We start from the raw sequence: 15,496 nt of genomic DNA, 5'->3' as shown, positions 1-15,496 counted from the left end.
AATCCCTTGCTTTTGATGGGCTCTGCATTAATGGCCGGAAGAAAACATGACTAAATCTTAACAGTGGTTACTTCTCCTATGATAATTATTATTTCTCTCCTTTTTCAAAAAATAATTTTTGCACTTTCCAGTTTTTCTTGAAGCGAAGAAATAATTATTACTACATATATATGTGCATATGTAGTATGTGTATATATGTGTGTATGTGTATATGTGTATCAGTAAAAGTAAAACATGGAACTTTTAAGAATACCAAGGCATAGGATTATCCTTACTAAGAGAGGCAGAAAGAATAGATGATCTCAGCTTCCTGAAGTGAATATTTTAAAGTGTTTAGATATTTAATATCACTGTTTAATGACTATAACAACAAAGAAAAAGATTAGTTTTGTGGTCTTAACACATAAGGTTTAAAAATTCACCTGCAGATACAGTTTTTCCTGGAATCCATTACAAAGATATGTGTATAAAAATATTAGTAACTACATGTGTTAATTCTCACAATAAGTGAAATTCATACCCTTTACTCAGTTTTGCAGATGTCAAAACAGAAACCCAGAGAGGTTAAATTAAGTTGGCTAAGGACACATTCCAAAGAGTGATGACGTTCAAATTTAATCCCTGGTGGATTTGGACGAAGTTGGCACTTAAACCATTACACTACACTAAGTGATGCAGGAAAGAATAGCTACAACCAGTTTTACAAACACATAGCACATATAGCAATGAGAGCTCCTGTTGAGGAAAAGTTAATAATAATATTAAGTCACTACTCTGTGAAGCTGGGAGTGGGATGAAGGCAGAACCGCAAAAATTTTATCCAGGTATTTTGCTTTCTGGTAGCAAAACTCAGTGCAGAGGTGGAATCTGAAGAATCAAATAATCCTAATATAAACCCTAAAATAACCTTAACTCTAACCCAGAAAGTGCTATCTCAGTCTCTCTAGCTGTTTAAATTCCCTGATAACCACCAGATCTCATGCTATTTACCCCATTTTTATGATTAAATGCTGAGGAGTTTTCAGGGAACGTCACGTGACTTGCCCTTTTTTTTCTGGTGCCCCTGGTCCCAGAGCCCTCAGCAGCTCTCTCCTGCAGTGAATCTCCCTGAAGCCCTCAGATGCCCATGATGATTTGTGGAGGCAACAGACCCTCATCACAGCTGACCCTCATCACAGCTGACTTTAAGCTGGGGCAAAGAACCATAGCAATGGCTTCAAGCCTGGACAGCCTTGTAGCCCCAATCTCCCTAAAGGGTGAGGGCCTGAAACTGCATGGGAATTTTTTAGAAAACAGGCAGCTCCCTCCTGCAGGAGGTCTTGTGAAAGACATTTGCATGATCTGACCACTCAGGCCCCAGAGTTCAGGCCGTGACAGTAATTCCTAATCTAACCCTGTAGGTAGCTTTGGAAGTTGATGAATGCAGCCAAATGATTGATTTTGAATGACTGAACCCTCACTGGACAGAACCATATTTATGTACAAGTACTCAGTAACAGGATCCTTTCAAAAAGTCAACTCTATTCTTTGTTTCTTCTGATTATAAAATAATAATACATGCTTGATGATAAAAATGCACAACATAAATATGTATTTACATAGGAAAGTGAAAGATTCCAGTAACCATACGCCTACATACAACCTCAATCAACAGTTTTTGTATCTTCTGATAGAGTTTTCTTTGTGTATCCACAGACATCTATCTGTCCTTCTTGCTCCAGAGAGATGACACTCTACACTTAGGTATCACTTCATATTAAATCATAGAGACCTACCTCATTTTTAAAGTCTCCTACAAAGTATTCCATGTTACATACGGACCATCGTTTATTTACACAATCCTTTATATATATCTTTTTTTTTTTTTTTTGGGAACAGGGTCTCACTGTGTCACCCAGGCTGGAGTGCAGTGGTGCAATCATGGCTCATTGCAGCCTCAAGTTCTGAGCTCAAGCCATCCTCCCACCTCAGCCTCCTAGAGTTGCTAGGACCACAGGCACACACCACTCCCAGCTAATTTTTGTATTTTGTAGATACAGGATTTTGCCATGTTGCCCAGGCTGGCCTCGAACTCCTGACCTCAGGTGATCCACCCACCGCTGCCTCCCAAAGTGCTGGGATTACAGGCGTGAGCCACCGCACCCTGGCAACCTGTTACATTTTTTGCAGAATAATTCTCAGGCTCTGTCAACATTGCTTTCCTAAGTCGTTCTCTGCCCAAATCCCACTGCCTGCTTTACTTTTATCCAAATGTACCCTGATGTCACTGGGACCTCCCAGAGACTTAGGGAAGCTGTCTGAACTCCAGTTCCCTGGCTTTGGGTGTCTGGAAGCCCCGCTCTCATGTCTGAATCTTACTTCCTCTTGATTCTGCTTCTCTTAGTGAATCCAGGCAGCCTTCTCATGCCCGTCACTCACCAAACCTAGACATGAAGCTTCATCCTTTCTCCTCTAAGAGCAGTCCATTGTGGGCAAGGATTTCATTGAAGTTTTGGTAGCGAAGCAGCAAAGGGTTGACACTGGGTTCAGTGAATCCATCCACCATTTCTCCCTCTGACTCCCCTGCCTCCCCAACCCTTTGGTTCCCAAGGCAAGAGCCTCTGTCACAAGAAGTTGTCAGGAAATGTAATGCCTCATCCCACAGCCCATCGGGCCAGCCTGTCTTTCTCAGCCCCATCTCGCACTTCTGGCGAATAAGAAGCCCTCCATCTTGTCAAGCAAAAATACTGCCTCTCCATTCCGGAAGCCCGGTAGCTCCGAGTCTGCAGCTCTGTTTTGCCATCTGTTCTGTGGTTATCTCACATGGATCATGTGAGGCCTAAAGCTCTGCTCCTTTGGGCAGGAAGTAGAATTTCCAGATTCACCCATTGTTTAAAAGAATCCCACAGGGTAGGTGGCTTAAACCTGTAATCCCAGCACGTTGGGAGGAAGAGGCATGAGGATAGCTTGAGCCCAAGAGTTGAAGACAAGCCTGAGCAACATAGCAAGACTCTGTCTCTACAAATAAAAAAAACTCAGTTGGGCATGGTGGCACACACCTGTTGTCCCAGCTACTGGAGAGGCTGAGCCCAGAGGATCACTTGAGCCAGGGAGGTTGAGGCTGCAGTGAGCTGTGATCGTGCCATTATATTCCAGCCTGGGCAACAAAGTGAGACCCTGTCTCAAAAAAAAAAAAAAAAAGAATTCCCCTCCGACAGTAAGACAAGCACAGTGCCTTTTCCTGTGTAGCCCTATTGGCAGTAGTAATTCAGGATTTGATTGCTTAATCATTGCATGCCCACTGTCCTGTGACTCAACCTCCTCTAAATTTATGCCCTGCAGCCAGTTGCAGTTTTTGCCAGCTTCAGAGGAAGGGACATCCACTTAGAAGTTAGTATGATAACTTTAAGCCACATTGTGCCAGAAAATAAACTGAGACACATAACATGGGGAGTGACTCTGGACTGGTCCAAGACATCAGAAAATCTCTTCATTCAAACACCAGTCAGTAAGATGAATTATGGAGACATTCTCTTGAATAGTCCTCCTTACTGGTATTTTGTTAATTTTGCTGTATGTGGACAGCCATAGCAGCTCATTCGTATGGTCTGTTTCTAAACGTTGTTTCTTGGACAATGTACATACAGAAGCCATTCTCCTCTTCTGATGCCAGCCACTCTACTGAGAGTAGTACAGATGCCTGCACCATCCTTGATTATCTAATTTTCTTTTTCCAATAATCTTATGAGATAAGGTATTATTATCTTCACTTAAAAATGAAACAACTGAATTTCCAAGAAGATACATTACCAAAGTCACACAACCAGTAAATGCTGGAGTCAGGATTCAAACGTAGCTCAGAATCACTCCAAAAGCCATGCTCTTTGTCACAATTGGACCACCATTGAGAATGGAACGTTCTGACTCAGTTCCTATTCTGACATTCCAAGGTTCTTTGAGAGCCATTTTCCAAACTAGTAGTAATTTCTAAAACCCAGAAAAACAACGTAACTAACTTAAAAATAAGTTCTAAAAATCTTGAATGTTTGCACTTGAGAAATCTTATATTTAGTTAGTGAAGGTAGAAGACATAGACTTTTGAGAATGTTTTAAAGGGAAGTTGAGAGAATTTTCAAGGGTTTAGAGGCTAATGGTATGGGCTCTTTACTTTTAGTTTAGTTTTTTATTTTTATTGTGAAAAAAAAAAAACCTCTAAGAAAAGTTTATAACATGTGTATATATATATATATGGTACTGGTTAAAAATAGAAAATTACACTACCTGGTGACCTTCCCCAGTCATACAGCATTAGTACCGTGCTATATTTGTGTACTAGGGACACATTTCCCTTTTCTTGGCATTATCAGGACAATTTTTTACTCATTAACCTTGATTAGAATCATTCTAGTGATTTGTGGAAGAACAAATAGAAAGAGAAAGGGAAAATCATTCCTGTGGTCACAGGAAAAGAACCAGAAGAAGGAGAAAGAGGGAGATGATTAAAGGGAATAGTTGGATAGGTATTTATAAGAAAACTTTTTTCTGAGGTGGAATGAATGGAGCTAGAAAGGAAAAGGTGGCGTGGGCCTCGGAAAGGAGAAAGGATGTGCTGGGGAAGGGATAGAGCTATTGGCACTGTGGGTTGGAGGTTTGGCTGCTCTCCGGAGCAAGCGAGGAGGAAGGGGCAGCCCAGGCGGGAGGAGAGGGGGCATTTTGGAGATGGACACTCACCAGTTCGGTTAGTCATCATTTGGGAGATATCCTCTAGACTGAGTGTCCGAGAGTGTGACTCTCCCGTGTTCTGTTCTAAATGGAAAGATCAATGCCCAGGAATCATGGTTGTTTTTAACCAACATAAAATGTTGTTTAAATATTGAGTGCGCCTGTAATCCCAGCACTTTGGGAGGCCGAGGCAGGCGGATCACTGAAGCTCAGGAGTTCAAGACCAGCCTGGCCAACATGATGAAACCCTGTCTCTACTAAAAATACGACAATTAGCCGGGTGTCGTGGTGGGCACCTGTAATTCCAGCTATGGGGGGCTAAGGCAGGAAAATCACCTGAATCCGGGAGGCAGAGGTTTCAGTGAGCTGAGGTCACACCACTTCACTCCAGCCTGGGTGACAGAGCGAGCGAGACTCTTGTCTCAAGAAATAAAAATAAAAATAAATAAATACAGAGTGGGTGTTGAAGTGAACAGGTTAGGAACTGAAAGGACAACAGCAGGAATCTGAGTAGTATTTCAGAAGTAAAAAAAGGACCACAAGTCATTTAGTAGGCTGGAAATGACAAAAGAGACTCATAACTAAACTTTATCAGTAAATGCCTTTGTTTAATTTATCACTACAGTTTACATCACCTTTTTTTTTTTTTTTTTCCAGGAGCCTTGCAAACAACAATCTCCAGACACTCCCAAAAGATATTTTCAAAGGCCTGGATTCTTTAACAAATGTGTAAGAGGACCTAAGAAATCAATGAACAATTAATTAATTTGCAGTCTTTACAAGGAAGCCTGGTATTGATTATTAGAATTTTTAATTGGCTTTTAAATTAAAATTAGGATTTGTAAATCTGAATTTTAACTGGCTAAAAATTTAAATTTACATGGACTAACATTTGAGTCTTCTGTGATATTTATCATTGGAAATTCTGAATATGTGGCACCCAGGCATTCCTTTGACAAAGTGTGTGTCTATATGGCAGGGAGCGATGGTAAGGGACTTTGACAGGGTGGGAAGAGACCCGGCTAGAAATTTCAAGATCCCTATTTTCTCATGAGGTCCAGGAAATAGGGCTACAAAGGGAAAACATAAAGGAGTCTGGGAAACTGACAGAATAAAGATGAAATGTTACACCCTTGGGTTGGTCAGTCAACAGAGAAATGGAGCAGGAAGTGGGGGAAGGGAGAAAAGTTTGCCTTTTTTCTCATTAGACTGAACAACAACTCTAAGCTTAATCCCCAGGAATTTGGCTTAAGCCCCAGGAAGGGAATGAACTTAATTATTTTTGACCCTTTTTCAAACAAAAGAGCTTTCAAACTTTGACTTTTAAGCCTCCGAGTGAAAGATCTTTGCAAGGAATTTGTACATTTTGCTGTAAGCAAAGCAAGTAATATGTGCCTAAACCTCTCAAAAGCAATTCAGCTTCATTATTTGCCTTCCAGAACATTAGAAAGGTATTTAAATGTCATAAGGTGGAATACAGGAACAAATGAAAGGATATATGAAAACAAAAGCTTTTTAAAAAAAGTATTCAGGTACTTTGCTGTAGACTATATATTCAAAATAACTTTTCTCCAATAACAAGCAAAAAGAAAATCTGAGTCAAGTACTTTTTTCCAAGCCCAGTATTTAACTTCAAATCAGTAGCCTAATGAAAAACTTTCTTTGTTCCTTGCAGTATTTCCCCAGCCCCTCCTCCATGTCTATTACCCCAATTCCTGAATGATGGTTTAATTCCAGGAGAACGCCCAAATCAAGATTCTTCCAAGAGAGTCCTGGACAGACCATAGTTATCTTCTCTGGTTTACAGTAGCCTGAAAGGTTGCCACTCATTAGTGTGGGTCAGAGTTCTCCTGGGAGACTAGGTCAGTTCTGAGAGTGTCTTGGAAGTTAGAACACACTCCATGGGTGACGTGGGATGTAGCTCATTGGGGATCCTTTACCCCATTTTTGTGTCAGTCTATACCCTACACTAGTGAAAAACAAAACAAAAAAATATTGAAATTGGCTCAGTCTCTCCAGGGAATCCCAAGATGGGTTAAGCCTTTTGGACCTACTCTAATATGCCCAAATCAAGAATTATCTTAGAAGTACAAGGATCCATGCCAACTTGCCTTTTAGTGGATTTCTTGGCTTTCTTGAAAGTATCCTCTAAAAAACATTTTTAAATGTTTGGGCGTTTAAAAATTATTTATGTGCGGTGTGAAGAGTAGGCAGCACCTATCTTAAGAATTCTGTGTGACCAGGAAAGGAGGTGGAATTCCTGAACAGAAGCAATGCAAATACACAGAGAACTTGGTGAGTTGGGGTCATATGTGGAAATGTAAATGATCTATGCTGTATAACTTATTACAGGCATGAGCGATTGTATGTCTGTGCTAACTTTGCTGTGTCAAAGTCATTTCCTATTTAAACTGAATTTGTAGACCACAGAAGAGGATCAGGATTAATTATGTCTGTGAGGAAGAAGAGAAGCAAACAGCTCACTTGATTTAATTAAATACATTACAATAATCACTACATTCTGTCCTTTAGACCTGTGCTGTCCAATAGGGTAGCCACCAGACATCTATGGTCACTGAGCACCTAAAATGTGCTCCTAGTACAACTGAGAGACTGAATTTTAAATTTTACTTAATTTTTTAACAGGTAAATTTAAATTTAAAAGCTGATTCTCAGCTCAATTACTGGAAAATGTTAAGTATGTTTGGAACAATTTGGGTATATACATCTTTTTTTTCAATTATGAATTTTATGACATCTAAATATAGATCACCTATTTCTGGTAAAATTTAGCATCTGAATTAAGATATATTATAGGTATAAAATACACACTGGACTTCAAAGACTTAGTATAAAAAAGGAATGTAAAATATCTCAATAATGTTTATATTGATGATGTGTCAAAATGATCATCTTTTGTATGTACTGGGTTAAATAAAACATATTATTAAAATGAATTATACCTGCTTCTTTTTACTTTTTTAATGTGGCTATAGAAAATTTTAAATTACATTTATGGTTCATATACTGTTTCTATTGACAGCACAGCCCTAGACTAAGCCACTTGGGGATCCAAGAGGGAGTAAGTGATGAGGTTCCATTGACTGGGTAGTCTTCAAGTGTGCATGGTGCTAAGTCTCTGAGCCCCAAGTGAGTGGTCAGTCAGGTTCCAGGCGGGTTATAGGGCAGGATGTAAAGCTGGGTAAGGTCATTCTGCACATGTTAATTGTTCATGTAGAACTCTCTCCTGTGTGGGTAGAGCCCTTGTACAGCAAAAGCAGCTGAAGTTTGTCTTTCAGGGACCTGAGGGGTAATTCATTTAATTGTGACTGTAAACTGAAATGGCTAGTGGAATGGCTTGGCCACACCAATGCAACTGTTGAAGACATCTACTGTGAAGGCCCCCCAGAATACAAGAAGCGCAAAATCAATAGTCTCTCCTCCAAGGATTTCGATTGCATCATTACAGGTAATGTACTCATCATCATTCCATCTCATAAAATTAAAATAAGAGCTACCTTTTTTTTTTCCATATGCAGGAACTGATATTTTTTATATCTTAAAAACCAACTGAGCAATTTGATTTTTAAAAAATTATGAACCATTGACAATGCTTCATGCGTTTAAAAGAAAAGTAAAATGGCCATTTTACTATTCTCTGAAATACATGTATTTCTTATGAATATTTGAGATCCAGCCAAGGAGAGAGGTATTAGCTCACAGTTATTTATCATTTCCTCTTTTTGCAGAATTTGCAAAGTCTCAAGACCTGCCTTATCAATCATTGTCCATAGACACTTTTTCTTATTTGAATGATGAGTATGTAGTCATCGCTCAGCCTTTTACTGGAAAATGCATTTTCCTTGAATGGGACCATGTGGAAAAGACCTTCCGGAATTATGACAACATTACAGGTATGAAAAGCCTAATAATATTTTGAGTGGGAAGTTAAATTACTTCAGCCAAGGGCAACAAGGAAAGATGAGTGGTATAAGGGAATGCTTTAGCAGACCTAACGTCATTTGAATTCCAACTCTACCATTTGCTAAATGACCTGGGATTGTTCTCTAAGCCATAATTTCCCCACTTGTAAAATGGGAATAATATTAATACTTAACTCACAGGGTTGTTAATAAGATCATGTGAACACATATTCAAGAAACTTAGCATAGGGTCTAGTATAATACATAATCAGTAAATATTTGATTATTTTTCTTCAAAGAAAAGTATTGGATGGTGAATCAGGAGTTCTAGTCCAGGTTCTGCCACAGTCTCTTTGGGCGAGCCGCTCATACTCACGGATACCCCCAACCCCTTTTTCTTAACTATAAGATAAGAAGGTAATTTTAGATCACTAAGTCTCAAACTTTGTTACACAAACATTTCTTCTACAAAATGTTAATGTATGCCTTGTAACAAAAAGGATTTTGTGGTTCAATAAACTCGTGAACCATATCTTGGTCTTGTAGATTCATAATACATACATCTGTGAATCCGAGAAGTCCTGCAGTGAGGAAATTTTTCCCGTATTTTTCACCCTTAATTTGGCCATGGAATCTAATTCTTTTTTTTTTTTTTTTTTTTTGAGACGCAGTCTCACTCTGTTGCCCAGGCTGGAGTGCAGTGGCATGATCTGGGGTCACTGCAACCTCAGCCTCCTGGGTTCAAGCAATTCTTGTCCTTCAGCCTCCCAAGTAGCTGGGACTACAGGCGTGCGCCACCATGCCCCGATAATTTTTGTAGTTTTAGTAGAGATGGAGTTTTGCCAAGTTGGTCAGGCTGGTTTCAAACTCCTGGCCTCAAGTGATCCACCTGCCTCGGCCTCCCAAAGGTCTGGGATTACAGGAATGAAGCACCTTGCCTGGCCTTACTTAGCTGATCTCTTAAGTCTCTTTCCCATTTTAATAATTTTTAAAATTATAAGTCATTAGTTAGAACATAGGGCTCCCTCTACAATATTTAATATCAGCTTTAGCTTCTAATACCATTAAATCTGCTCTCAAGAGCACTCACACCTCCCCATAAAAGGTAAGCCTTTAGATAAGGCATGGAGGGTCATGAGAGATTTTACTGGTAGCCATCACCCTCATTGCTCAAAGGACCAAGACAGGTCTGGGGCTTGCTCAAGGCTGGGGTTACTTAAATAAAGGGATCCCTTCCAAACTGAGACCATTTTATAATCTAAAAGAAACTCCTTTCTTTTAGAATCCTCCTTTCTGAAGGAAGAAGGTCATGTTTCCCTAGTCCCCCATAAGTTTTCCAGTGGACTATAGCAGGGTTCTGTGCAGTCAAAACCAGGCTCTTCTTACTTGTGTATGGTTCATCAATTTCTTTGAATGGCTCTTTAGATGAGCACTTACAAGAGAAATAAATCATACATCTGCAAAATTTCAGAGGGCACCTCAGAGCATCTTGTCTAGGATGATGTCTTAGTCCCTTCTTGCTGCTGTAACAAAAAATACTTTGACTGGGTCATTTATAAGAACAGAAATTTATTTCTCATAGTTCTGGAGGCTGGAAACTCCATGATCAAGGCACCAGGAGATTTAGGGTCTGGTGAGGGCTCACTCTCTGCTTCAAAGACGGTGCCTTCTCTATGTCCTAACATGGCAGAAGGGCAGAAAAAGATCTAACAGACTTGTTCAAGCCCTTTTCCAAGGGCACTAATTCCATTCATGAGTGTGGAGTCCTCATGATCTAATCACCTCCTAGACACCCCACTTCTTAATACTATTACACTGGGGATTAAACTACAACATAAATTTTGGAGGGACACAAACATTCCAACCATAGCAGATGACAAATATGTGTCCCATGCTCAGTCATTATCCCTTCCTTCACTCTAGACAGGCATCACTAATCTATCATGGTAATCGTTCATGTAGAGTGCAGACACGGCCACAGAATCCTTCTCAACACAGTTCCCCAGGCAATCACAGTCAATGAGCCAATCAGTATTGGTACGTGTTGGAATCTGGTGGCCATCCTTAATCTAGTCTAAAGTCTCATTGTACAGAAAAGAAAACTGAGCCTCAGAGAAGTTAAATGATTTTCTTAAGATCATACAATCAGTTTAGCCCTGAAAAGAGTCACAAAGAAAACTACCTTGCCTATGGATTAGTAGAAAGCCAATTAGTAGAAGGAGTTAATGTAGAACTTTCTGCTCCGCACTAGAGCTGTAGTCAGAAGAGGCCTAAAGCCCAGATTTGCCCAGCTGTCTCTGGATTTTCTAGAGCCAAACTCCTTTTGTGAGATCAGAATCTCACAGGTTAGATAAGTATCAAACTCTTCCCCAAAGGATATCAAGCTAGGCCACTGACAGATCCCACATCATTTTCTGTGATTTCCCAAAATAACTTTCAGGAGCATTGCCCATGGCTGCCCCCGTCTTTCGATTTTCTTAAACATTCCTCTTCCTTCTCTTCACTCCTGCCACCAGTGACCTAAAGCTCCAGAAAAGTGAAAAGTGGCATCTCCTTTCTTTGCAGGGGAAAGGCGAGTTATTCTAGAGCAGGAAGCAGTTCAGACTTAGAGCAAAACAATTACAGTAGAGCCATGGGCTACCCAGACCACAATGCTAGCCTTTGGTTACCTAAGATCTTAGATAACCCAAATTTGAAGTCCTGGAATAGCTAACTTGTCCCCAGCTTGGATTAAAAGCATAGACACGCTGGTAGGCCTGACTTTGAATCCCCAACTCTGCCTTCTGCTACCAAAACAGCCTCTCTGAGCTTCAGTTTACTCATGTGGAAAAAGAGATACTATTTATCTCTTAAGATTGTTGGGAAAATTAATGAGGTAAATTGAGAAAGCACATAATAGATGCTCAGTAAACAGTAGTTTTCATTAGAATTATGATTAACTCATAATATGTCAGGGAAAGTAATGCTTTCTTTCTGCAAGAAATAAGAGAACACTTGGGCCATAGCTGTGTGTCCTGAACGTCTAGAGCAGGCTGGATATGACGTTAACAACTCAATTGTTGGTAACAAGGCCCCACGAGGCACAAAGGCACAGAACTTCAGGACACTGCTGCCATTGGGCTTTGGAGACCAGCCTTGCCTAATCAACCAAGGAGATCTCTTGTTTCAGGCTGATTTGGGTGGAAGTTGTATGGCCCCAGCCTGCATGTTTACATGCTCCAAAAGAGGATGGCCACACAACTAACCTCTCCTTTGTCTTTTCCCAGGCACATCCACTGTAGTATGCAAGCCTATAGTCATTGAAACTCAGCTCTATGTTATTGTGGCCCAGCTGTTTGGTGGCTCTCACATCTATAAGCGAGACAGTTTTGCAAATAAATTCATAAAAATCCAGGATATTGAAATTCTCAAAATCCGAAAACCCAATGACATTGAAACATTCAAGATTGAAAACAACTGGTACTTTGTTGTTGCTGACAGTTCAAAAGCTGGTTTTACTACCATTTACAAATGGAACGGAAACGGATTCTACTCCCATCAATCCTTACATGCGTGGTACAGGGACACTGATGTGGAATATCTAGAAATAGTCAGAACACCTCAGACACTCAGAACGCCTCATTTAATTCTGTCCAGTAGTTCCCAGCGTCCTGTAATTTATCAGTGGAACAAAGCAACACAATTATTCACTAACCAAACTGACATTCCTAACATGGAGGATGTGTACGCAGTGAAGCACTTCTCAGTGAAAGGGGACGTGTACATTTGCTTGACAAGATTCATTGGTGATTCCAAAGTCATGAAATGGGGAGGCTCCTCGTTCCAGGATATTCAGAGGATGCCGTCGCGAGGATCCATGGTGTTCCAGCCTCTTCAGATAAATAATTACCAATATGCAATTCTTGGAAGTGATTACTCCTTTACTCAAGTGTATAACTGGGATGCAGAAAAAGCCAAATTTGTGAAATTTCAGGAATTAAATGTTCAGGCACCAAGATCATTCACACATGTGTCCATTAATAAGCGTAATTTTCTTTTTGCTTCCAGTTTTAAGGGAAATACACAGATTTACAAACATGTCATAGTTGACTTAAGCGCATGAGACACCAAATTCTGTGGCTGCCATCAGAAATTTTCTACAGTACATGACCCGGATGAACTCAATGCATGACGACTCTTCTTATTACACTTGCAAATGAATGCCTTTCAAACATTGAGACTGCTAGAACCAAGCACTACCAGTATCTCCATCCTTAACTGTCCAGTCCAGTGATGTGGGAAGTTACCTTTTATAAGACAAAATTTAATTGTGTAACTGTTCTTTGCAGTGAAGATGTGTAAATAAGCGTTTAATGGTATCTGTTACTCCAAAAAGAAATATTAATATGTACTTTTCCATTTATTTATTCATGTGTTCAGAAACAACTGCCAAATAAAATGTTTACATTTTCTTTCATATCCCAAAGGTAATTATTTACAGGAGCTGTTTTATTCTTGTTGTTGGTTTGTTGAAGAAATAGTTTTATATAATAGCTTTGTATTTGGATCAAGGATTTACAGTGTGAATAATGAATGAAGATAAAATTATGGGTAATCTGATATTGATTACCCATAATTTATGACCAGGTTTATATGTGGCTGGATCAGATGATTTTGAACATTCAAAGGTATTTCCAAAGGTCATGGCCTTTCGGGATAATTTGAGGTGAAATGGTGACAAATTAAAAGAAAGGTAGAGAAATTTGCCTACTACAAGAGGACTGATTTGAAATTAGTGACAGCAAGACCCATCCTTTCCTGACTGATAGCCCCAGCTAAAATCATCACTCAGACAACTTCTAGGAGAAAGTAAAATCAAGAATTAGGATCTCAATACTCTATTTAGGGTCTTCCTAAACATCTGACAGCTGATAGAGATTGTAATCTTACAGCGTTTGCCTCAAATGTACCTGTCATGAAGGCCTCTTAATCTGACCAAGGATGCTTCACTTCTAGATACAATTTTGATTTGTTATTTACCTGCTGCAGAGTGCCCAAAAGGCTCATACCTGATTTTCTAAATTTCTGCTTCTGGATCACATGGGTCATTAGCACAATGCCTGTGATACAATAGGCTCTCAAAAAATGCTTTTAAAGAAGCATGTGTCCTCCTGTTATAATATCATAAGAAACTTTCTGAGGCCTTTTGACCTAATTATTGCCTACCTCCTAAGAATGGGGTATTGTTCAGCAGGGGTGGGGGACTGAGGCAGAATAAGGCCCTCTGAGGCCTTAGAAGACTAACTGGGGTGTTACAACACAAAAAACCTACAGAGCAAGCAGTGAGTGCCAAGTACCTTCTAAACATTCCAGATTATAAGTATCCTGGGAGTATCAAGATGACTTTCTGGAAGTCTAGGTTCTTGTTTGAACTTAAAAGGAAGATGTAATTTCAAAGGGGGATCATGGCAGAGAAGATATTCCTGGCACGAACTGGTTCTGTGTGCTGCCTTCACGGAGGTGGTCAGAGCTTGCTCCTGCTCATGGTTTGCTGGACTCTTTTGCCATGTAAGTGTGGTCGGGAAGGGCAGACAGCAGCCCCTGGCATATCTAGAAGACTTGAGGCATCAAAGGTACACACATACTTACATAGTTTCTGTGAAGCAATTCCCTGGAGAGTTATGCACAGGAACCAGATTCCCATATGGGAAAGATAATAACTCTGACATCAGGATTATGGGAGAGAAGAATACCTCACTCCCAAACTGGCCTTTGAATGTCTTATTTTTTTCAGTTCCCTTTTCCTGTAAGCAGCATCATATGCTATTGGAGAACACCTGCTCTGTACAGGCTAGGTTGAACTCCAGCTCTGCCATGTACTGGCCTTGTCCACAGGCCAGTTGCTTAGCCCCGCTGAGCCTCAGTTTCTTTCCCTGTAAAGAGGGACAATAATACCTACTTCCAAAGATAATGAAAGGATTAAATGAGACAGTACATGCACGGCGGATTTTATTTCCCAGATATGACCACAACAATAGCTGCCATCCCATGTGCTCTGTGACAGCCTTTCCCCCATCCCCTCAAGAGGCAGTACCTAGTTCACCTACTCTTAAACGTGAATGAATTTATGACTTGCTCGTAATAGAATGTGGTGGGAATAATATAGTTGATTTCTGAGGCTAGGTCGTAAAAATGATGAAGCTTCTCTCCTACCTTGTAAACTGGGACACTTGATTTTGGAGCTGTGAGCAGCCACCTTCAAAAGTCCTACTAGCCTGAGGCTACCGTTCTGTGATGAAGCCCAGCCCCCATGGAGAAACCACACGTAGGTGCCTTGGTCAACAGACCCAGCCAAGGCCATCCTCAGCCACCGGTTCTGTAAGTGAAGACGCCTCTGGGTGATCCCAGCTCCAGCTGACAAGTCACTACCAGACTTCAGATCTTCCCAGCAGAGGCTCCAGACATTGCAGAGCAGAGACAAGCCATCCCCACTGTGTCCTGTCCAAATGCCTGACCCACGGACTCTATGAGCATAATAAAATGGCTTAAATTGTTTTAAATGGCTAAGTTTTTGGGTGATTTGTTACACAACAGCAGTCGATTACTTAACATGGAAGTGGCACAACTAAGCACTTACCGAGTGATAGTTATTGTTAACAGGCACCCCACACTCAGAATATTGCATACTTTGGGATCATGCTCTACCTTATTATGTTAATGTAATTCTCCATCATTTCATTTTTTAGAGAATAACTCCTTTTTTTTTTTTTTATTTTGAGATGGAGTCTTGCTCAGTCACCCAGGCTGGAGTGAAGTGGCGCCATCTCGACTCACTGCAACCTCTGCCTCCCAGGTTTAAGCAATTCTCTTGCCTCAGCCTCCCAAGTAGCTGG

General features: G+C 40.4%; 1 protein-coding gene across 2 annotated transcripts in view; it reads left to right on the top strand.

The window, feature by feature from the left end:
* The window catches only part of LGI1 (leucine-rich, glioma inactivated 1), a 39,766-nt gene extending 26,669 nt beyond the window's left edge, over nt 1–13,097 (top strand). For both annotated transcript variants that reach the window (XM_011988466.1, XM_011988465.1), the window contains 4 exons: nt 5,359–5,430; nt 8,001–8,170; nt 8,451–8,615; nt 11,891–13,097. In XM_011988466.1, the coding sequence (XP_011843856.1) occupies nt 5,359–5,430; nt 8,001–8,170; nt 8,451–8,615; nt 11,891–12,726 (1,243 nt within the window). In that variant the 3' untranslated portion in view covers nt 12,727–13,097. The remainder of the gene's footprint in view (nt 1–5,358; nt 5,431–8,000; nt 8,171–8,450; nt 8,616–11,890) is intronic.
* The last annotated feature ends 2,399 nt before the right edge of the window (nt 13,098–15,496 follow it).

Source organism: Mandrillus leucophaeus, unplaced genomic scaffold, assembly GCF_000951045.1.
Source record: "Mandrillus leucophaeus isolate KB7577 unplaced genomic scaffold, Mleu.le_1.0 Scaffold331, whole genome shotgun sequence".
Taxonomy (NCBI): domain Eukaryota; kingdom Metazoa; phylum Chordata; class Mammalia; order Primates; family Cercopithecidae; genus Mandrillus; species Mandrillus leucophaeus.
The sequence above is the reverse complement of the archived record's forward strand: the minus strand, read 5'-3'. Positions and strand labels throughout refer to the sequence as shown.